Raw genomic sequence first — 24,119 nt, forward strand, 5'->3', positions numbered from 1 at the left:
GTAACAGTGCAATTTTCAATCACTATGGTAATAGGATATACAATTTGAAAGCGTTAAAACTCAAGGTTCAATCTGTATGATCTATCTTAAGATGCCATTGCTTTAGCGACGACAGTTCCTTATTTTGTAACATGTGGTGTGGCAAAACAAGCGTGGGGGGACCTCGTCTTCTCTGCATTTTGGAAATCCGTATACTACATGAAATACGATAATGTCAGTGTCCTTTTCACGGCAAGGGTCCAGTAAACCAAACGTATAATAATGCAATTCTAAAAACGTGCTAACTCGGAGAAGCATTGATAGAATGTTCGTTGTTTTCTTAGAATTTCTCTGGAGGAAATATAATTGTAGTCCTTTTTGCCCCTGCATACTTCTAGAAAAGTACTGTACATTTGAATGCTATAACCTACGTTTTGTATGGGCTCTCTGGAACAAGATTAGCCCAGGTACACACTTCTGTGACCAGTACCGGTAATCCTGTTGCACAATAAAGGTGTGAACTTCAGCTGAACCTACAGTAGAACCGGCTAGTGGTATGGTATTGAAGTAGCAACTGAGAAGCATTTTAGCTAATGCCATTACATTTCCAATAGTGTATAGTTCATTTAGGCTTTTATAAATCAACAGCATTTTTTTTGCCTGTGTAAGGAAACAGTGGCATTTTCAATACACACGCTGAGACTGTTACGCTTCGGCAAAAACTGTTCTTGAGATTTCATGGCCAAAAAGGTTGATGATTTACAACAAAATTGAGAACTTCCTTTGGGGGACTTCCAAGGAATCTCTCGCCTGACTAGCCTCTTGAGTATTCTCGAGTGAATTTTTCTCAGGAAGACAGTGAAAACACCTTTGGCTCCATAAGAGAGGGCTTTTTTTAATCATTGTGTGTGACCCCATTTTATATCAGTGATCATTGAAATAAATTCTCAAAAATGAGTTTTATTATTCAGTATGCTTATAAATAAGGAACAAGAATGCTCTTGAATAAAACATAGCACGTGAAATTGTGGAATGTGTTATTGATGGGGGTTTGCTATCTGAGGCGAGCACAAGGAGAGGGAAAGGTAGGGGGAGAGTGACAGGCAGGGGAAGAAGTGTTTATACTTATAGTCAGCAAAATACAGTATTTTAGATGTCATGAGACCCATATCGTTTAGTTTCCATGTGTCCTTTTGGAAAACCTCCTAGTCATAGTAGCTTAGAAAATTTTTTTTGGTGATATTGTCATCACGTTTTTTATGGGATTTGCCCGTTGTTTTGGCTGTGGCTCCATTACAATAATCTGTCCACTGAAGAACAGAAAAGCTTTTCAGTGTTTGAACTTTTGTAACTTTGATTTAGTAATACTAGTAGTTCAAGAATAGTTGGCATTTTATTTTGGGTATGTCGTTTTCAAGCTTGTGTTAAGAAAAGGGGTGATATTTAAAAGGTTAACATATTATTGATATGGGTATTCAAAATGCCCTCTACTTTTGAGGCCCTGATGAGTATATCCCATAGAGTTTCTTATGGAGTATAGGCTCCAAGGGACCTTGTGGTGTATATGCCAATGTATATCCTGTAAATTGTTAGAAGGACTTTTCCTATGTGCATGCTCCCACATGGGAAAATCCATTTTCATAGTAAAATGAATTGAATCAATCTTGAATTCATGATTCGATCATATTTAATCATATTTGATAGTACTTTATGAAATTAATGGATACAAAAATACAAGTTCTGAAAATATTAACACCCATAATAGATTTTATTTGCACACTTGTTTCAAAGGTGAAGTTTGTAGCAAAGAACGTGTGAAGCACTGTGGACATCAGGAACCAATAAAATGCTTTTTCAGAAAGGTTTTAAAAACCATAGAGGCTGCAGAACATACGTTACATTTCAGAACAAGCAACAAAAACCAAAAGAAAATGAAAAAAAACGTGAGGGAAGCATTAACCTCTGAAAGAGCACAACTTTACACACAACAATTGTGGCAATTGTCAAGATATGTCATTTACAGAGAGCACTTTAAAGTCGCCAAGCATTGTTTATTTAATCTGAAAAGTAGCATTCTGAACTAGAATGCAAGCACCATCAAAATCATGATTTTTTTTTTGGAATCTGTCATGCAGAGGTAAATGCCCCAAGCTGCCCCATAAACCTTTCTTCCCATGTTGCAAATAAAGTCATTTACAGACATGCACTCCTTAGTCTCATTTCACTTGCTGTTCCCTGCTGATCTGTATAATATTAATGATGGCAAACACACAGACATACACACACACACAAATAGCTTGCATAGGGCTTCCATATGTTACTGGCTGATTCTGGACCACGTTTTTGTACCAGGCTTTTCATTTCATGTAGAGATGTACAAACACCGATATTCGCTTTCACAAAGATTGTTGCTTTAATTGTTTTTTATTTCTTATTTAATTTAATGAGTCTCGTGGATTCACAACCAGTTCTCTGTCGAGCAGAGTGCCCCGTGGCTCTCCTGATGTCCGATGATCCCAGCTCCTCATATTGGTGATGTCAGGGTGTTGTGTTCTGCCCCCGCTCACTGGCGGGACCCTCTTGTTCGTCTCCGGGTGCCAGCTGTAAAACAGGGAGGAGGATACGGTCACCTGCTGCAATCTCATCAAATGAATAATATGTTACGTAATATAATAATGTGTTATATAAGAATGTGTTGAAATGGTTTCGTTGCTGGAAAACGCAACGTGTCCTCTTCTGAATCCTTCCCTAAAAACCCTGAAATTTATTTAAGGCCGTTTTCAATTTGCTGCAACGACAACGACAACAACAACAACAATAATAATAATAATAATAATAATGATAATAATGCCGTCGGTAATTTTTACTTTTAACTTTTCTGCCTTGGACACGTCTCGTTGTGCCTCCTGCAGTAAACACAAAAGAAGAGAATTGACAATCACGACCAAGCTGTTAAAGGGGCAGTACACAGAAAATTTTAATGAAAGTATGTTTCCAGTTATCTCTCCATCCAGATCATTTTGCAGAGATATAATTTTCTAGCTTTGATAACTTTTTTTAGATGCAGTTCACTGTGCTATAATGGACTTATATGGACCTAATCAATGTGCCAAGAGCTGAACAGCAATGTTACTTTCACAAATATACCTACAGTGCTAAAAAATATTTTTATCACATTTTAATTGAGGAATCTTTCTTCTCGTCAACTGTGTCTGTGCAAGCAGAAGCACACCGAAGCACACCAATATTCTGGGGCAAAATGTTGATTGTTTTGATTAGTTTTTTTGCCAACTGTATACTGCATGTGGCTTGAGTACCGAAACAAAGTACAGGTAGTCGTCCGTAATTGGTTTCCGACCGACCGGTCGCAAGTGGAACTGGTCGTAAGTCGGCCTATGTTATAATTACCTTACATATATTATACTGTGTAATGATATTATAATCATCTTTAAGTCATATTTTATCAATATTTTCTTTGTTCATTATTGTTATAACCATTGTATCACCAGTCTTAGTACTGTTATCATCTTTTTACATATTACAGTCGCGGTCGTAAAGGCGAATGGTCGTAAGTTGCATAGGTCGTAAGTCGACGACTATCTGTACATGTTAGCCAGCATTTGAGAAATTGTGCCAAGGCAATGTAGGAACTCCATTAGCTCGCAATGTGAAACTATGAAGAAGACATGGACACTCTGTAATGCCGGTGTGCTTCACTGGTAACTTCTGCTCGCACGGACACTGTCGGCAAGTTCCGGCAGTAGAATAAATAATTCTTGATTAAAACACACATTTTTGAGCTTTGATCATGTTTGCTAATAACTGTGGCATTATAATTGGAAAGAGATATTGCAGCTGTTGAGTTTTTCCAATGTAAATTTTCAGTGCATTGTTGACCAGGCCTTGACTGATCCATAGAGGTCCAAGGTGAACCTCATCAAGGTGAACTGCATGACTAGGACATGCAAAGTCGGTGGTTTGATCCCCGGTGTAGCCACAATAAGATCCGCACAGCCATTGGGCTGTTGAGCAAGGCCCTTAACCCTGCATTGCTCCAGGGGAGGATTGTCTCCTGCTTAGTCTAATCAACTATACATCACTCTGGATAAGAGTGTCTGCCAAAATGCTGTTAATGTAATGTAATGGATGGATAGATAGTACTCTGGAGACGCATACTTTAATTTCATTTACGGATGAACTGCCCCTTTAACCTGTCACGTAAATGAAATTCCTGGGCCTTGATTCACAAAGCAGGATTACTGAGTTAGCTGGATAATGGTAAAAACTGGAACCCACCCAAATCTGGAACATGTACTAAAGTAAAAAGCTAATTATCCAGTTATCCAGCTAAGTAATCAGTAATGCTCTTGTACAATTGTAAAATACCCCCCCCCCCCCCCCCCCCCGGTCAGGTTACTGACCTTGGATGACTCTGGCTATTTCTTCTGTGTCTCTCTCAATGGCTGAAGGGTTCCCCTCAATGGTGGTGAACTGGGAGTAGCTGGTCCCTGAGGAACAGGACGCAGAAGAGTAGTGTTAACCAAATACAATCAAGAGCCATGATATGAGAAATCGTTATTGTTCTAGACATTGTACTTAATAACTAGAACATGAAGCGCTGTCATTTGTTTTGTTATTTTTAAGAAGGGTTAGCTTTTCTGCAATGTAAAGCTCTATTGTTACACACCAGTTATTTTCCAGTCCCTATACCTCATACAAGATCAGGCATGGATAAACATTTCCTAAAGTGGAGAAATGCCAAGATATACTCAACAAGTCTAAAGCTGAAAGTAGCATTTATGTGGATTTTTGCCCTTTGCCATCACATTTGCCATTGTTATGTGTTACAGTTTTTGTATTTTGTTTTGAATTCTTTCTTTATTGCGTTCAGCAGTGCGATAGAAGACACGAAGCACAGAATGTCTGCTTTTCGTCTTCTCTCTGGTGTACCATGAAGAGGAGTTATAGATTATCCACGCCAGCACATATTCAGAAACAGTCTTTGTTTCTTTCTAGTCTAGCCTGTAATCAGTCTCGTTGAGAATCTGCAAGCTTTCAGCAAAAGATACACAATCTGCACACAGTATTTCATAAAAATCTTTAGTTGTTTTTTTAATACTTGTCGGGGATGGGGAACTAATCAGCTCATGATTTAATCTATTGTATTTCACATGCATCACATGACCTCATCCCGAGTCCCACCCATTCGTTCCATGACTCTACCCATGACTGACCTTCCTCCAGAAGCCTCTTCAGATCCGCCTCACTCTCCACATCACCTGTGAAGACAAAGACCGTTAATCATCGGGTTACTCATTCTTTACTATATAATAACACAACATATCTCAGATTCTATGACGGTTCTGATACTGATCTCCAGTGGATATTTGCTGGGACCTCGTTCAATCTAACTTCAGTGTGTTCTCCCATGGCTAGCCTTTCACGAGCATATATTAGCATTTTTTTGTAAGCACTATTTTAAATTCTCAAAAAATAGAATTTTTGCTCACAGGTTTCTGTGTACATATAACGGGGCATAGTCATTTCTCAGTACATGCCCATACAGGTGTTTCACCCAAAATCAAAATCTAACATTCCAGCCAGGAACCAGGTTGAAATTGGAACTGTCAAGTCTCAGTTGAATGCCACATGTAATGAGTGCGCTTGAAAAGTAAAATAGTAAAATAGTGGGAATTAGTGATGTGTGGCTTTTGCTGAATACCTGCGATGACTTTGGTGAATTGCGTGTAGTTTGGCTCTCCTTCGATGACTCTTGTCACCTTGGTAATAGTTGGATCTCCTTCAACGACCTTTGTGATCCTGGTAACAGTTGGCTCTCCTTGAATGACTCTTGTGACGTGGGTAAGGGTGGGATCTCCTTCAACGACCTTTGTGATCCTGGTAACAGTTGGCTCTCCTTGAATGACTCTTGTGACGTGGGTAAGGGTGGGTTCTCCTTCAATGACCTTTGTGATCCTGGTAATCTCTGGTTCCCCCTGAATTACCCTAGTGAGCGTGGTAACTTCTGGGTCTAAAAAATAAACAAGGTTAGAGATATTAGAGTCCAGCTTAAGAAAGGCAATAAAGCAATAATATTACAATACTCTTCAGCCGGAATGTCCTACGTGCATTGCTTGCTGAAAAGTGGTGGTATTCAGGTCACGTGGTGCGGAAAACCATGCAGCAACACGCCATAAACAACAAGGGGGTGATACAGAAGAACATCTTTCAGCATGCCTTGTTCTCCACACACTGAGTTCTCAGGCACTTTAAGAAACGTGAGACTCTACTTGGACTGAGAAATGTATAACATAAGTAGCCCCCAGTCCATAAGCAAGTGTTGTGTTTCTGGAATGAACATCAAAGAGAAGCTTTCAGCAGTGCTAAAGAGATTCAGCTGATGGACATTTATGGCCCCGTTCTGGTTAATTTCTGGTTGTTCTCAACCAGAAATTAAGCTAACATATGTATTTCTTGTCGTGTGACTTGCTAGTAGTTGCGCACCACAAAGTGTTATAATTCCATGATATGCAAAACACAGTCATTACTTTCTTCTGTGACATAGCGATAGGTAGTTTTTGAGTTAATACTGCAACCTTCAAATAATTGTTTATACAGAGAAACAAGGGACATCCTCTGTTTATATGAATGACAATAATAAAAAAATATTAAGATGTGAACGGAGGCAAGACAACTACCACCAAATTCACATCTGGGTTCTGAGGACAGGCAATTAATGTCCAGCTCTAGATGACTTTAAGCATTGCTGAAAGTATAGACTATAGACACAACTATAGTGAATACACTACACGAACATTGGCAACCAAGATGGCCGCCACAGGCCAGTCACTTGGCTGTGCGGTGAACCCACAAAAGTTTAAGCGGTGAGCGTCAGCCTTGTTCAGTGTGGTCACCAGGAGCACCCGAGCAGGTGCCCAGCCCCTCGATACCTGGGAGAGAACGGGAAGACCTTTGCCCAGTCGTTGTGCGATACCTTTTTTTCTGTGTTGTCAGCTGCAAATCTGGATATACAGTACAAAATCACACTCGCAGTGGTGTCTTCATCACAACAGGTCGTTGGATCAAATACGCACAGCGTATGGTACTCATACATTGTTGGTGGTGGTGGGAGGGATTCATAGTATTATCAATTGCATTATCAGACCAGTTGAGCTGAAATGGTTCATATACACACACACACACACACACACACAATTCACAGTACAAATTTGCAAAGTAATGCAACTACTGTATTTGCAAATAAATACAGTCGTTGCATTTTTATTTTCTCCAGAACAATTGGGCAAGTTCACTGATCATAAAAATCACCTTACCAAAGGACAGTTATGGAGTAAAAAATGTTGATTAAGAAAAGCACACATATAATAAAACCACAGCGAGTATCGGAAGGTTCAATAACAGAGAAGAAAGAGCCTGATAGGAGTGGTAACCAAAACGCTGATCTGTTTCTGTTCTTTATTTTTCTGTAAGATGGTAACCATACAATCTTGAAATGAGTCCCTGTCATAAAACCTGATAGGAATGCTCACATATTACTGTACAAAAACATGTAAGAATTAAAAACCGGATGCCTGCTTAAAATAGGCTCTATAATTACTCCTCCTACAACTACTCCTCCTATCATCACTGGTGTGTTTCTAACCACAGTATACTGGAAATATATAAATATATACATTGTACTTTGTTGATTTACAGCACAATGATTATCTTGTGCCTTTGGTGTTTTACCTGTTTCGATGACACGGGTGATAATTCGCTCTGGATATTGAGAGAGAGAGAGATAGAGGGAGAGAGAGAGATCACAAAAAAGATCACTTATCTGTCTGTCGAACCAGTGTTCAAAAATCGGAACTATTGCATCAGGTTTGAAAAATAAATGCACTAATAAATTAATGAATTTTGATGAAATAAATAAATGAATAAAAATCAGTTCACTCACTCATGAAAGTTAGAGGAATTTCCTTATATTTGTGTCCAGCCACATACTGGAAGGGGAGAAAGAGTGTGAAAGATGGATGAATCCATCATACTTGGCACAGAGAGAATTTGCTGCTACTACTGCTCCAGGCTAACAATGTTAGCATATTTTTTTTTACATGCAGACTTTTCACATAAAACACCACAAATTAATATTCTGAGACATCTAAAAGAAACTATTAAACAAACACGTATACTTCGAAAAGCTAAAATCCCTTTGCATGCTCCAAATGTATTGCTAGGCTTTGCACACACATTTACCTGAAATAAAACATCCTTTTTCAACAGAAAATGTAAACATAAACTTCATTTCAACCACTTCATTTAAAAAAGAAGGTAGTGAATAATGAACGATTTGGGGTAGTGTTTGCAGGCGCTGGTCCCCTTACCCTGAACTGGATTTGCGTGATCAGTCTTCGCAACAGAGAGAGCAAGTCTTGGCTTCCCACCGGCAGCTCTGCACAGATGAACACAGAGAGTCAGTCATTGACCGTACGCAGACAGTCAGTCATTGAGTCCTCACTTCTGTCTTAAAATCACAGGCTTGGTGTTGCAGGGTTGAGCCCCTGAATAAAAATGGAATAGGTAGGCTAGAACAGCATGGTACTGCCTAGTAATTAGGCAATTAGCTAGCCTAGCCTACAACAGCAGGTGGGCAGGCTATTCATACCGTGTAGGTAATAATAAACTAGCCTAGTTGTTCTTGTTTCAGATACAGTATGCAAGTGCAGTAGGCTATTTATTTGAGGAATACATTGCATTAATCAATGATGAAGTTTGTTAGATTTGAATACGAAATTTTGATTTACAGATAGTGTTGGTATTTGACTGAAAGCAAGCTTTTGTTATGATTGGCTGAAAAAGAAATCTAACAAGATAGGAGGCTTTGCTGTCCTTTCACTTGGATCAAGTTTAAAACTTATTTTGTTGTGTAATTTCACCAGAACCCAAAGCTCATTTTATTTTCACTTGACCCAAACCCAACAGAACCGAACCAGCGTATACAGCCTATGTGCGTGCCCCTGTTTGGTGTAAAGCTATCGGCGCCCACCTGATGGGTACAGTAGGCGTTTCACAATGTGGATGACTCCATTCGACGCCATGAGGTCAGAGTCCTCTACACCCACAGTGTTCACCCGGAAAGCTCCACTTTTGTCCTGGACAAAATCGAGACAGTGATAAAAAGCAGCAGATCCTGTAGCAGTGGCGAATCAGATTCAGAAGTCAGATTCCTGGCGCTGGTTTATGGAAATAAAATAAACTATAAAATAAAATGTGCAGCAAAAGCCAAAAAATAAGTCAATCTCAACAAGTATTTTACTCTTATATTTCGACTTTAAATCTTATTTGTAGTACTTCATGTGAGTCAAACTGCCATTGGTTATATTTTTGTCCTATTTAGCAAAACAAGCCAAAAGTAATTTAAAACAAGCTAATTTGACAAGCTGTTTGGCTTAAGAGAAAAAGTAAGACCACAGGACCGTGACATGCATATTAGATCACTGAACTTGCTCGGGGAGCTTTTAGATTGCCAAGATTCCTCACAGAAATGATATTATTGAAATGTCCTGAAAAAAGACAGAATTGGCCTGATCCAGACGAACTGACGAATACCGCTTGCGATTGATACTTTTCGTATTGTCAGTGAAAATGGAGCACTTAAAGTGGCATATCAGCTGTATCACATTTACGAGATCTATCGCAGGACACATCAAAATTTGAAAACAATTATTAACCTTTAGTTCTTTATTTGCCCTGTAATAAAATGTATCCTCTAAATATGGCACAAGGACAGTGATTTCCACGAAACATGAAACCATTCATCCCTCCAGGAAACTTTAAAGGTAAAATAGGTAAGATTTTTGTGTTCAAATATTGTTACAAAGCCATTGTAAATCCCTGAACTATAGCACAAATAGGCGAGTACAGAAAGTATTTGAAGCTGATATTACTGAAGAGAATTGTGTCCCAGAGCGGGAAAGGAGGACAGAAGGATCATGGTAACTTACAGAGAGCACTTTGAGATTGTTTCCCTGCAAGGACTTGAGCAGGTTGGTGACTCCGCCCTCCAAGGCACTACCAATGGACACGCTATTGGTCAGGTGGTACAGCAGAATTGTCCTCAGGGCATTGATGTCACCTGATCAGGAAACGAGTTACTCAACGGCTCTACTGAATCTCAGCTGTAAAATGTGAGCCCCAAAAATTCATCTGCATATTGTACAGTAAAATGCTCTAGGTTACTTACAACCATTAAATTAAACCAAGTTCAATAGGGATGTGATTTACTTTATCAGAGTTGACTTAACGCACTTTATTTATGGAAAAATGTTTGTTTCCAAAACAAATAAAAACAACAGTAAAATTAAGGACGGCTCACTTGTGAGCAGTGCTATGTCCCGTTGGCTCATGCCCTGGAACGCGTCATCGGTGGGGGCGAACAGGGTGAATTCGCCCTCTTGATTGAGCAAATCGGTCAGACCGGCAGCCTCTATCAGGGACAGGAACACCCTGCGTACAGAGGCAGATCGCAAAGGTCAGCTGACCCTGCCCCAGAAGAGGCCGGCCACTCTGTCGGTCGACGCCATGTTGTTTCACCGATTTGAAAGTGGGAAGGCGCACCCCCGGAGACAGTCTCGACCCCCCTGCCACTTACTTGAAACGCCCGTCGGCCGTCAGGATCTGGAACATGCTCTTCTCGGCCGGCCGTATGAGACCCCTCATCAGGTGGAGGGCCCCGTTGCGCCCCTCCTTGCTGCCCCTCAACATGCAGGAGTTCTCAATGCAGACGGACTGTATGGAGCAGAGACCCAATACTGCTATGTCAGCCTCCACGACGCCAGCAAAGAGGTAGAGCCTCTCAGTTTCGGTAAATTTGACAGAACACTGACACTGGACGACTACACCCTGCACGTAGACTGCAATGTATAGCGTATGTAGACCGGGCAGGAAGAGTGCAGTGTTTATGGTGACGGGGAACAAATGTAAAGACGTAGATGAGAAACCAATACAAAGCAGAAGAGAAAACTATCTCTTACTTCTCCAGAAAAGAGAAAAGATTACTTCTCCAAGGTCGCTGTTGTCTGCATGACATAAACAATCTGATTTGCAACATCAATGCTGGGCAATGGTTCTGGGATTTGCTGGAAGTTGGTGTGGGGCCAAAGAGAGGCCATGGGCGTGGGAAGGGGGCTCACATTGCGGTAGATGAACACTCTCACGTTCTTCCCACCGATGCTCTCCAAGCGCTGGCCATTGTACAACTCGCTCAGGAGGAACTTCTTCCTCAGGACGTGGTTCTCCAGAATGATCTTGAGGAGGCTATGATCCATGGCCATCACCTCATCTGTTGGTTAAAGTGAGTGATTTTACAACTGCACAAGGACGCAAGGTAGGGTATCAGACCTGGGTCAAATACAGAATACAAGGACTTTTCTGTGCTTGATCTGACCTGATGCAATTGAGCCAACCAAAGGACCTGAAGGCAGGGTTTACAGTTTCCAAGAGTATTTAATAGGTACACCATATCCCTATACCCTCATTCTGTAGGGTATAGTGATTTATGTTTCTTGCAGGGATTGAGATAATGGGTACAATAAGGCTGGCTGCTAAGCAGACATTGGTTAAAGTGCAATGCATAACAAAGCCAGATGCAGTCAACACACACTTCTACAGTCTGGGAGGCCACATTATAAGAGCCCCCGGGGAAAAGTCTAAAGACAGACAGACCAGGGCCATCTGAAAACAAAGCACCCAGCTGGTCTATCAGAGGTGGCTTTTATTATTGAGCATGTGATTCACTTGAGGAAATAACATTCACTCTGAAAAAATGTCTCAGATCGCTTGCAAATGTCCTTCCTCCACAACCCCTGGCCAGAACTTGGTGCAAGTCTGGCAATGAGAACCATGCCCACATCTGAAACACCTCACAAGTTTTTAAACAATGCTATATATGCACTGCACTTGCCCGGTCACTCTTGGAAAGGAGATTTTAAGCTCACTGAGAAAACATATGCTGAACTAAAGGTAGGCAATAATAAAATAATAAATCACAAGACACGTGTGATGAATCCACTTAAGACCATGACATTAAAGGAGCATTAAAAAATATATAGATTTTGATCCGGGCTCTCAATGTACTGGCCCACACGTGAGACTAGAACATTCTGGAAGGTAAATCTCACCATTGAAAGCTGTATTGACTGGTGCCAGGAGAGTGTAATCCTCCCCTGGTCTCATGGCAGCAGCTAGTCCCAGCTCAGCGACCATATCCCCAAACGTACCCTGGGAGTCGCCCACCAGCTCCGTCACCTGTTTGGCTGAAGAGGTTTAAACACATTTAACACATGGTGAGAGAGTCCTGCCAGTTCAAGGATGATTGCCTGGTCACTCTTTTCAGAGTGTTAAAATCTTAGCCCTATTAATGCTGTAAGACAGGGAATGCCAAATCTTGTCCTGAACCGGAGAGGGTCTGTTGGTGTTTTCATTTCACCTTAAAATAAGGAACCAGATCAGACCCTGTCCAGATGAGGTGAGACAGATAATTGATTAATTGATTAATTGATTAATTAATTGTTTTAATTGTCATACTTTAAAGTACTTGGTGACCATGTGACTCTCCAGGACCAGGGTTGAGGACAGTCTTTAGAGTTGTAAGAATTGCCTTGGTTTGAAGTCATGTCGTAAACTTTGATCTCTGACCCTGCACGAGCGGTGGATGGGGCGCTCACCTGAATCAGGGATCAGCACCTTGTCGATGAGGTGGATGACCCCGTTGGTGGTGACGATGTCCTTCTTCAGCACCATCTTGACGCCGTTGACCGTCAGGCTCTCCCCGTCGCAGCCGATCTCGATGTTGTGACCCTCCAACGTCTCGAAGGAGGTTCCGGCCATGATGGCCTCCGAGCACTGGGCCGAGTTCAGCAGGTGGAACTGCAGCAGCGCTGGACGGAGACGGACGAAGAGGGTGGAGCACTTCGTCAGGAAGCCGCCGCATGCACAAATGCACACACACAAACTTCATCGTGTCAAAGTCATGTTTTTCTGGCCCTCTCAGCTTTGAGACATTATAAGGACTTTGCTTGCGCTGAACAGACCTGATCAAGTGTGATGAATATAAAAACATGATGACCTTCGGCATCTCCGATAGTACAACCTGTATCTCATAACCACTGTGGCTCTTAGACCCTGCAGCATGATCTCTCCTCTCAGTGTGAACAAGAACAGACAGGAGACAAAGAGAACCATCACACAGCTGCCTGTCTTCAGAGCTTTTAAATTAAAATGGAAGGAACCAGCTGTTTCTTTTGCCCTTTAGGTGATTGGCACTGTGTATTACCGTGTATTCACAATAATTATGCGGTCTGAATCATCTAATTACTTTAATGACACTGTCATTTCCCCCACAATAACATGCGTTGATCTGCCAAATTACATTACCACTTTCCACTTTCCTTCGTTTTTTAAATGATAAATGCATGAGGAATTTTACAGTGGACATATAGGATAACATGAATTGACATTGGTTTACTGCACAAGGCAATGATCTGAATGGGTGTGCTTTTGTCATCATGGACTTCAGATTAGCAGACATTTCATGGAGGGCTTTGGTTAAAGAAACATCAGAGAAAAAATAACTGTAAGCTTAAATGTATTCATCCTCCATGTCAGAGACTTCATTCAAAAAAAGATTTCTTCCCTTTCATATGTCTTCTCGCAAAGCAATCACTAAATTAAATCCTTTGTTTGCTGTCTGAGAATTTAAAATCCATGATTCAGGGCACAGGGGTTACCGGAAAACTGGTACACATTTGTCTCAGGAGTACCACATGAAGTGGCTTAGTAAAGTTCTCAGTCATCGATCACAGCGAGCCAGACTATCTTCCCAGCGACCTTAATTGATCCCAGCTCTTTAGTGTGCCACACCTTCAGGGGAGTCGTTATAATCCTGAGCCGGTTTACCTTTGAGGACTCCCTTATCCCCCATCAGCCTATTCAGGACATCGCTGTCCAACTCGTCGAAGGCCTTGTTGGTGGGGGCGAATAGAGTAAACTGCCCTGGCTCCCCCAGTTTGCCAAGCAAGCCAGAATTCTCAGCTACGGCCTGGATGAAAAGTGGCATTTATTAGCATAGTTAAAATACTGTTGCCATTTATATAAACGTTGCCATTGATATGCATAAATACAGAATATAATAGAGTTTTATGCATGCACTGTAATGATGCCACTGTCAGCAAATGAGAAAATAACATCAAGATTTCTCTTATACTGTATGTAAGCTTATAGCAAAATATCACTAAGTCTGTCTGCTGAAGCAGTAGGAAAAAGGAGCAGACACAGGTGTCCTACGATACATTTGAATACTGCCTGAAGCTACACTCACAAACATCTTGGTGACAGATGCTAATAGGTCTGGATTAGTGTCGGTGTTCGTGTGCGGTGATACTAACCATCAAAGAGGACAGGTCGTCGTCGACTTCCAGGACGTCTCGGATGGTGTTTCCTGCGGCGGTGATGACGCGGTCCACCACGTGCACCACCCCGTTAGTGGCCACCTGGTTGCCGTGGATAATCCTGGCGCAGTTCACCGTGACGATCTGCACAAGGGGAGCGAAGGCGCGCAACATTTAACGGGACATTAGTCTCCAAACGACGCGGCGCGTGACGTTATTTTGGAAAGACTGCCCCCCTGGCTGCGAGACGAGGCCGACCACCACAGGGCACATCCGCGCACTTTTTAAAACGTACCCCGTTGGGGTAGTGGTTGATGTAGAGGCCCAGGTCGTTGTTCATGGAGGTGAGGGTGAGCCCGTCCTTCAGGTCTTTGGTCAGCAGGCGCTTGTTGACCATGTGGTAGTGAAGGGCGTTTTTCAGCTCGACGTTCACGTTGCTCTCCAGAGCGGACCGCATCTCCTGTTGGCCGGAAATGAGGAAGCAGCTTCAATCGGGCACGCAGTTCAATAACATGGAGCGCTGAAATACTAGACAATTAAAAAAAATTCGCAGGCCATAGCATTAATCAAACTGTGTTCCCATAAATACCCTAAAAATGGATCAACAATCAGCCAGGAGACTCACGCGGTCCAACATCTCCCAGGCCTCGTTGCTGGGAGCAAACATCGTGAACGAGCCTCCCCCTTCAATCTCTGGCCTGAGCTTTGATATGTCTGCATACCTCTGGGTGGTCGTAGCGTGCACAGGACCCAGTGTGCCATACACGTGGTCAATGGGTGCCACTAGAAGTGAAATTTGAATCAAATTAGTGACATGCACTGCAAAAGTGTTTCATGTGAAATCAGCTCTTAAAAAGTGCCTTTAACTGGAGAACACTTTGTCGTCATATACATATAAATAAAATAAAAAAATAAAAAACCCACACAATGGGCCTGTTTCACAGATGCAGATTAAGCCTCGTCCTAGGCTAAATTCAATTTTGAACGGAGAGACTAAATTGAATCTGTGTCTGTGAAGCTGGCCCTACTGGCAAGCCGTACTGGGAGTCGTGATAAAGGAGTGGCTCGGTTCTGTTCAATGTTAAAAGGCACTAGCTGGTCCCGTGCAGTTGTTTTTACTGGACTGATGCCAGCAGCTTCCTGCTGCCAGTTTGCACTGAAAGGCGTGTAATCAGCCTTTCAACAGGCAGCCCTGCTGAACCTCCCTCCAGCACAGGCGGGGGTGATTACCTGCTGAGCATCCAGGCATGCCATCCAGCTTCATATAGCCAGGGCAGCATTCATACAGCACCGTCCTGAGGGCAGAAGGGAAGGAGAAAAAAGGCCGTTTTGTTTTGCGGTACACTGCATCAGTCTGCTGGCACATATGCTGTGCTGTTAAAGCAATCTCCCAAAGGGGAACGTTTCAGGAAATTCGAAAAACTGTTTTTTAAAATTATATTATTGCATTACATTATACAAGTTCAACGGTGAATTGAATAAACTTTATTCCTCCAAAGGCTAGGCAGTATTGACATTGTCCAGCAGAGTGGATGATGCAGGCTTTCTATTGTTTTTTAACGATGTAAGGATACTGCGTGTGTTCAGACGGAGATTAAACTATCGAGGGGAAAGCTTCCTGTATCCCCACTGGTTGTAATAACTGTGTTTGTAATAACGGGGAACGGGTCCAAACTTGTGGCATACAGAGTTCAGTTGAGGATATGCAGTGTTATTCCATAAACCCGAGAACCCTTGTGGACAGCAGTACATTAGAGTAATTGCAATGGTTACTGATCCCAGAGACCCAAGAAAGGTTCTCCCATAGCGCAATCCAGGGAAACCTTTTCTGCTGACTCAATGATATTTGTAATGGCTTCATGTTGCCGAACGTACAGCGCAGTGGTTTCCCATACGGAATTCACAAACTGATTCATCACCTAAACATGCCATGTGGTCCCAGTCTCTGTGCCAGTGAAACAAGAAAAAGTGCTTGTTCATTCAGATTTTGCTGCCATACCATTATATGCATGTTAGATTCTCCCAACTTTAATACAGCTGCAGTTTCATGGCTCACAATCAAGGTCTGGTTAACCTCTAAAGCATACCCACCCCCCCCCCCCCCCCAGGAAATTATATGTTGCAATCATTTGTATTTACTGGTCGGAAAACACTGGCTAGAAGATGGAACTTCCTGAGTCCCATCCCACAAAGGATTTAATCCAGCATATGGCAATTCATATGTTAATAATGAAAGAGTAAATATTTTAAGATTAAATATTACAAAGCACAACATGCAATTTGTGTGTTTTCTCCTGACTTACAGTGCTTACAGTGCATAGTCTACGGCTCTGACAGTGTCTTAGTGTACAGTTTCTCCTCTCTCTTTTTCAACCTCTACACACCAATGTCATTCAAAGAAAGAACATGTGAACGCTAAGGAACAAAGTGGTGGCTTCTATTTGTTTATTTATTTACCTGTATTATACAGGGTGCAGTAGGATGACTGTGCTCTTTTACAGCAATGCCCTGCTAATGGCCCCCCCAGTAGCCTAACCTGAGTGTCTTTGGACTGTGGGAGGAAACCCACAACACACAGGCATGGGGGGAACACGCAAACTCCACACAGAAAGGCCTTGGCTAGGATTCAAACCTGGGACTTTCTCGCTGTGAGTTTCAGACCTGGGTCAAATACGTAATTGTTTTAGATTCAAAACACTTTTCTTTTCACTTAACTGATCGTGCATGGTGCAATCGAGCCAACCAAGAGGACCAGTTTTTTGAGTATTCTTAATAGGTTCCAATACACCAGACAAGCTCAGTAAGGCGCAGAAAAGTATTTGAATCCAAAGCGATTATGTATTTGACACAGGTCTGGTGAGGTTCCAGATGGCCACTGCCATCCTCGCTGGCTAAACCCCCCCCCCCCCCCCCACCCTAATCAACTGTAAGTCACTTTGGATAAAAGCGTCAGCCAAACAACATGTAATGTAATGTAATGTAATGCAATGGATAGTGTATTATACATTTATTATACATGTATTATACAATGGATAGATAGATAGTAGACGCTATCTGTGTCTGCCGGCACTGACACAGAACACATTCTGTACCAGACCATGGAGCCCATCGTTCACAGAGAAATGGAAGTTCACTGGACGAGGCACCCCAAGCAAAGCAGATTTGAAGAGAGATTAGCAGAGGTAGAGCCACACCCATAGAAGGTAAAACTGGAATGAACACAATGAGAGGCTCATATTTTCCATATTACTGATATGTTAATGTCTAGCTATTTCACTGCGCAGATATGCTGTCTGCCTCTCTTAGTCTGGTATGTTTTTCCCAAAGCTTGTGTGATCTCGCCTCCACTGCTCAACATGCACTGTTGTGGAATGTAACTTTTCTTATTCACCACCTGGAACTGACTTCACTTTAAATTCAGATGAACTGCGCGCGCTTGCAATGCAACGATTAGAATTTAAGTAACATCATCGTTATGCAATAAAGCCACATTAATGCTCACTAATAAGCTCTTGATATTCACACAAAAATATGATGAATTCACGGAACACCGGAGCCGTGATCTGGCAATAGGTTGAACTGGAACACGGACTGTCTCGTGAGAATAGCTATAAAGCAAGGAGAACCCCCTGGCATGTGTCCACAGACTGTCCCTTATGACAATACTTCCTCTCTTCCTGCAGTACTTCTGTCACACAGTAATTAATGTGCATTACAGTAACCACACGGGTACCAGGAATTTATGAGCCTATTAATTACCACTGCAGGTGTGTTTCTGTGATTTAAATCATCGCTACAAAATGCTCTGAGCCTCGGTCTAAATATAAATGCGTGAATATAAATACACACGGCGTGGGAATTGAACCTTGAACGTTGAGTGCAGCGCGTGATTATTTTAGCAGAAATGCATATTTTTTGCATCTACATTTTACTCAGCGACGCATCAAACGGATATGGGTGATTTTCCACACGCCTGGCCCGTGGCCGCGGCAGCCGACACGCTGCGGAGTGAAGCCACATGGCCGGGCCTCGGGACGACACGGAAGACATGCGAACGCTGAAAACCCGTCTGGCTCCGCGCAGACGGTCTCCGCTGCGGGCCTCAGAGAACATCCATCATCTTCCCATCGCTCATAACGTAACGTTCTTGCCTCGGATAGCAGTTGGGGTCTTTTTTTTTTTTGGGAAAGGGGGGGTGTGGAGGGTGGAAAATGAGGAGGGGTGCTCCCTTTCTTGTGGATAGTAGGAGGAAGCCTCCACGTGAACAAACGCCAAACGCTTCCATATGTTCCTCACAGTGGCCTAACGCAAACTGGGAACCAGAAATTTTGGGTGGGGGGGTGTGGGAAGGGGGGGTGGGGGGGTGTGTTGGCCAAGCACCAGAGGCTGGAGAGACCGAAGGTGCTCGTTTCCAGGAAAAACACTCTGGAGGGAGAGTGAGCACACGGGTTCCTGACAGAGGAGAGGGAGTGGATGCGGAGTGAGGTCCCGGGCCACCCTCTCTGTCTCTAAGTCGCGGCACGGGGAGCGCAACAACTCATGAGGTCACCGCAGCCCCCCCCCCCCCCCCCCCCAGAAACGCCGTCTCAGAGCCCTGATGAAGTGTTACCGCTCTGGCACGCCGCTCCAGCGCCCAGGTGAACGGCGCATTCCTGGCCTCCAGAGCCGAGCGTACGAGCCAATAGGAGGATTCCGCCAAAAATAAATAAAGAAATCCATTTTCAATCTGTCACAAGGTTCTCGCTGAATGTTTTTTCACCTTATTCATCCTTCTCCACATTGCTTATTTGACGATGCTGTTCACAGCCCGGGTGAAGGATGAGGGTAACTGGAAGCATGGCTTGTTCATTGGGATAGTTTGACTACTTTTGTCCTGCTCTAAAACACAAGTCCTCTGCTCTGCGATGTGGCCCACTGTCTACAGTTAAATTTCTAAACATACCTGTCAGACCTGAATGAGATAATGTATGTAACTGTTTTGGATTCAAATACTTTTTTTTACGCTTGTCTGGTGTACTGGAACCAATGAAATACTCTCAAAAAGTGCAAACCCCACCTTCTGGTCCTCTTTGTTGACTCAAATGCACCAGGCAAGATCAATCGAGCACAGTTACGCTTTTGACCCAGGGCTGATGCCACTGCAAACCGTGGTTGAGAGCCACGGTGTGCTATATCCCACAGCTTTAACCAGAGAGGAAGGGTTTCTGTTGGCAGGATATTCCCCCCCCCCATTACACAAAAGGGGCCCTGCTTGGGTATACTGCGGGCTGCTACCCAAGACATTCAGGTAGCCACAGCTACAGATTCAAATGGGTCCACAATGAGAAAGATGCGGAAATAATAGTGGTCACAAAATAAAGTTTAATTTGATATTGACGCTTGATAAACCAAAATATAAAACAATGAATAAAAGCACATTCGCAGACGCCAGTCCAATTGCAGTTGCAGACATAAGTCACGAGGAACACATGTGCGCTGTTGGAACTTGGAACCCTAACAGAAGACTGGCTTTGAATGACCGCAGGAATTAACTGAGACACACAGCCACCAAAGTGCTAATCCAGTGATACACCTTTGCTCTCACTCATCTCCGCAAGCTAGCCAGTGAGCAACCAAGCATGCCAAGAACCAGCAGAAAACATTAATAACCACACAACAGGATCCACACAACTTCATAATCTGTTTGGCCACTGAACTTTATCTTAATGTTGATGACACGCAATATGTATTTGTTGGGCAGCACATAATTTCATAAACCTGTCTGATACAATGCAATTTTGGGAGCAGATATACACACTGCAAGAAATGTCTGTCTTAACAAGTGTTTTTAGTCTTGTAATAAGACTTAAGATCTTTTTTCTCTCAAGTACAACATTTTAGTTTGTTTCCCGTTTGCTTTAGTGAAAATTTCTCTCCCCATTGGAAAATCTTGAAATGAGCCAAACATTCTTGCCTCATTGGCAGTTTTTTTTTTGTCTCATTTGACATAACATTTTAAGTCTAAATATAGGACTAAGATACTTGTTAAGACTGACTTATTTTTTGTTTTTTTTGCAGTGCAGTACCCTGATGAAAGCTGTTTAGCCACTACGCATTGGTTGCATATTGTTTTAATATGTTCTTGCACATGGAATAAAAGCTTTTTAACATCCACGTGAGTGCCTTTTTTCTTTTTAGTTTTTTTTCTTCAGCATGCCTACCTCTGCCTCCAATAAACACCAGTGGCTATACCCTTAGGTACCCTTGAAGTGCGCCTAATTCTTTTCTAGATATACAATCGTTTGTAAATAATTCCTTATAGTATAGGGACCAGCAATCTGATCGTTGTGCTTTTGTACCAGCTGAAGCAGTAACTCTCAAACAGAAAAGTCAGTCGTATACATTTAACTTGATATAGCACTGGATGGCCACATCAGGGTGAAGCCATCTGAGGTAGAGAAAATCTTACACAGCTACTTATAAAACCTGAATATAAAATGCTGTCCTGGTTGAAGGAGTTAGAGTGCTCCCTGGTGCTTTCTCCCTTTGTGCAAACGTTTCTTGAGCGCAAACTGCGGTTTGGACGAGTGTGGAAAGCCATGCAATCCGTGTTTTTGACAAGGGTGCCGGGCCAGAATAAAAAGAGAGTAAAATGGCCCATCATTACATTTACATTACATTATTGGCATTTGGCAGACGCTCTTATCCAGAGCGACGTACAGTTGATTAGACTAAGCAGGAGACAATCCTCCCCTGGAGCAATGCAGGGTTCAGGGCCTTGCTCAAGGGCCCATCGGCTGTGCGGATCTTATTGTGGCCACACCGGGATTAGAACCACCAACCTTGCATGTCCCAGTCATTTACATTAACCACTACGCTACAGGCCTCTCAGACAGCATAACTCAGTTTAGCGTGAGCACTCCATAGGTAGCCTTTGTTAAACACCCCCTGCCAACTCTTTTCAAACCATGAAAAATGGCCTGGAAGACTCTCACGTTACATCGGCAACATTTTTAAATACCAGCGGTTCGCCATAGTCGCCTCTCAAACCAGCTAATAATTCAACACAGATTTGTACTTTGTAGCAACAGTTTTATGACATTGCCCTAAGCAGAATCAGTTCCTGTTGCTGTTAAATTAAGCATCCTATTTTCATCCGAATATGTTATGAACAAGTCTTTGTCAGACTTCTTTCTTCAAAGCAGTTTTAAAAGCTTTACATGGGGGAAGTTTGGCAAGCCACACATCACCCCATGCCAATGTTTCTGTGTGTCTTTGCTTAAAAATGAATTATTAATGCGAGTTGTCAAATAAATGATGTCTCATAATAAATGAGTGTTACGTGTGTGTATATTAGAAGACGTGGCTGTTTGTGTGGCAGGCACTGCTCACCTTAAGTGCTGCTTACATTTACTCACTATAATAAACACGCTTGAGACTATGAATTCTTCTTGCGTGCGAACTACCGGGAAAGGAGTGAACTTTAGCAGGAAAGGACCGGCTTTCTATTCTCCTGCTCTCCCTTCAGTGAGGCCAGTTAGATTCCACTTGGCAATTTGGCCAATTTGGCAAATTTGGCAATGGCTCAGCCTAATCATGTGTGTGTGTGTGTGTGTGTGTGTGTGTGTGTGTGTGTGTGTGTAGGGGGGGTTTTCATCTTATATCCAATGACATCAGTGTTAATTTCAGGAACAGGAAAATAAGATACAGTATCACCAAGAAGGCACAGCGGCACATTATAATCCATATAATCCACATTAATCTAACAAACAACTATTTGGATTGTAACAAAAACAGGACAACTAGATGGATAAACTATCTTTACACCCTATTTTGCTATCCAAAAAAAAAAGAAATCCAAAGAAAGAAAGTTCGACCTTTGACCCCGAGAATTCAGGAGCATTCCTGAACTCCAGGTTCCAGAACCCCGAGTGATTAATCCAGCAGCAGAGGTGAGTGGAGAGCGGACTTACGCTTTCTTTCCACAGATGGTGCCACGGTACCAGTTCCTGCAAGTGCTGAAGTATTTCTTTTTGGTCCCATTGACCTGCTGGAGCGCGCACACGTTGGGTCTGAGATGAGGAGAACGGGAAATTAGGGTGAATGTTCATTTATTTTCTTATTTCTCTGCACACTACTGGTAAATTGCCCCAGAACTTTAATATCAATTTCTAATATAAAACTTGTAAAATTTATACAAATCTTTCCATACCATTCAGTGTACTATCATTCACAAAAAAAAACAAAAAAAAAACAATCATGAGATTGAAAATAAATGAATATGCGTTTTGCTGACAAAAACAATGCAGTTCATTTTTTATATCAACATTTAGAAACATTCTGTATTCTTCACCTTACCCACAAACAATGAAAAAAGTGTCTGCCCTCAAAACATCTATTTGTTCTCATTATACATCTCAATTAAATGATTTCAATTTGCAAACAAATCATTAGTTTTTGCACTCTACTGTATCCCTTTCTGATTTCACGTTCATAGAGCAATCCCCGCAGTAGTTTCTGCATTAATTTCATGGAAAGCAGCTTTTTGCTGTTGCAGAGTTGCCACGGCTCTTACCCCTTGTCCTTGGCCCTGATGCGACTGTGGGTGACGATCTTGTCGTAAGCGGAGGACTCCGCCCGGTCCAGGGAGGACAGCACAAACACTGCGAAGGCGGCCGCGAACAGGAGCTTCATCCTCAGGTCTCCTAATGCCTGAGCTACACAATAAGAAGTGGGAGCAGGTCTGACAGAGAGAGAGCTTATATATGACAAGGATCCCAATGTGGGAGGAAGCCAACCTGATGTTTGTACCACCCACCCAATGAACCCCAGCAAGAAAAAGGGTGTAGTCCCAAAGTCCGGAGTCAGTTTATTATTATTATTATTATTATTATTATTATTATTATTATTACTGTGGTTGTTGTTCTTGTTATTATTGTGGTTGTTGTTCTTGTTACTTATTATTACTATGCTCCATAAAAAATAAAAAATAAATTCAAATGAAATTTTTCATATGTATTCTGAGCCAAGTACATCCTGAGAGTTGTGAGTACGTTATCTTTGTCTGAGAGTCTCCCTTTTTCCAAAACTTAACACAAACACATCCAAGGAACGGACAGTTACTTTTTAGCCCCCTTGGGGTCGAAAGGTGGCAAGTCAATTTCAGGGGACGGGGAGTCGAGGTTCCCGAATTAGAAGCCATAAAACACAAGCCAGATGGGAGCATTGGAAAATGGAAAGCTCTCCAGTAAGTTATCATCGGTGATCTCATCCTCTGCAAGCCGCAAAGACAGATTTAAGTCAACTTGAGGAGAAATGTGATGGAGGGAAAGTAGTACTGTCACATGGATATGGACTAAACACTTTGTGCAGATCGCCATCTAGTGGTTAAATGGAATCAAGTGGACACCGGTAGTAGCCTCCATAATCTTATTGGATGAAGACGAAGGAAAACTTCAGAGCACTTAACAAAGATCGCGATAACGTATTGTTTAGTTATGCTCTGTGCTATTTATGATTTCCTGTATGTTTTATAATAGTATCTGAACTGAAATGACTGACAGTTCTGTTTTTTTAAATTATATATATAAAGCAATATAAAGAAATGAGAAATTATAAATATCTAGTTGCGACTCAGCGTTGTTGTTATTGTGCTCGTCTCCAGCTGTGAATCTCTCCTCGTTTTAATTAAAACTCTCACGCTGAGGAAAC

The 24,119-nt window shown here is 42.3% G+C and overlaps 1 protein-coding gene across 2 annotated transcripts; it reads right to left on the reverse strand.

The window, feature by feature from the left end:
- Positions 1 to 1,728: 1,728 nt before the first annotated feature.
- postnb (periostin, osteoblast specific factor b) lies at positions 1,729 to 23,140 on the reverse strand. Of its 2 annotated transcripts, XM_061217492.1 has the most exons (22): positions 22,984 to 23,140; positions 22,382 to 22,480; positions 15,660 to 15,724; positions 15,055 to 15,212; positions 14,725 to 14,889; positions 14,427 to 14,573; positions 13,939 to 14,080; positions 12,708 to 12,920; positions 12,162 to 12,296; positions 11,175 to 11,323; positions 10,634 to 10,770; positions 10,358 to 10,488; positions 9,987 to 10,117; positions 9,029 to 9,134; positions 8,367 to 8,434; positions 7,940 to 7,985; positions 7,729 to 7,758; positions 5,702 to 6,010; positions 5,214 to 5,258; positions 4,401 to 4,487; positions 2,847 to 2,885; positions 1,729 to 2,580 (listed from the first exon to the last, which is right to left on the reverse strand). In XM_061217492.1, the coding sequence occupies exons 1-22, from the start codon at positions 23,100 to 23,102 to the stop codon at positions 2,543 to 2,545; spliced, it is 2,559 nt and encodes an 852-aa protein (XP_061073476.1). In that variant the 5' UTR covers positions 23,103 to 23,140; the 3' UTR covers positions 1,729 to 2,542. The 2 variants fall into 2 exon arrangements, with proteins under 2 accessions (XP_061073476.1, XP_061073477.1); XM_061217493.1 differs by lacking the exon at positions 2,847 to 2,885.
- Between the last annotated feature and the right edge of the window lie 979 nt (positions 23,141 to 24,119).

The sequence above is a fragment of the Conger conger genome, chromosome 13 (genome assembly GCF_963514075.1).
Source record: "Conger conger chromosome 13, fConCon1.1, whole genome shotgun sequence".
Lineage (NCBI taxonomy): Eukaryota > Metazoa > Chordata > Actinopteri > Anguilliformes > Congridae > Conger > Conger conger.

Excerpts from the sequence above, each read along its gene's own strand:
- postnb (XM_061217492.1), bottom strand. The coding sequence starts at position 23,102 with ATGAAGCTCCTGTTCGCGGCCGCCTTCGCAGTGTTTGTGCTGTCCTCC. Across the intron at positions 14,574-14,724 it reads TCAACCACTACCCCAACGGG|ATCGTCACGGTGAACTGCGC; the intron begins GTACGTTTTAAA and ends CCCCTTGTGCAG. Across the intron at positions 2,886-4,400 it reads AATAGCCAGAGTCATCCAAG|GAGGCACAACGAGACGTGTC; the intron begins GTCAGTAACCTG and ends TGTTTACTGCAG.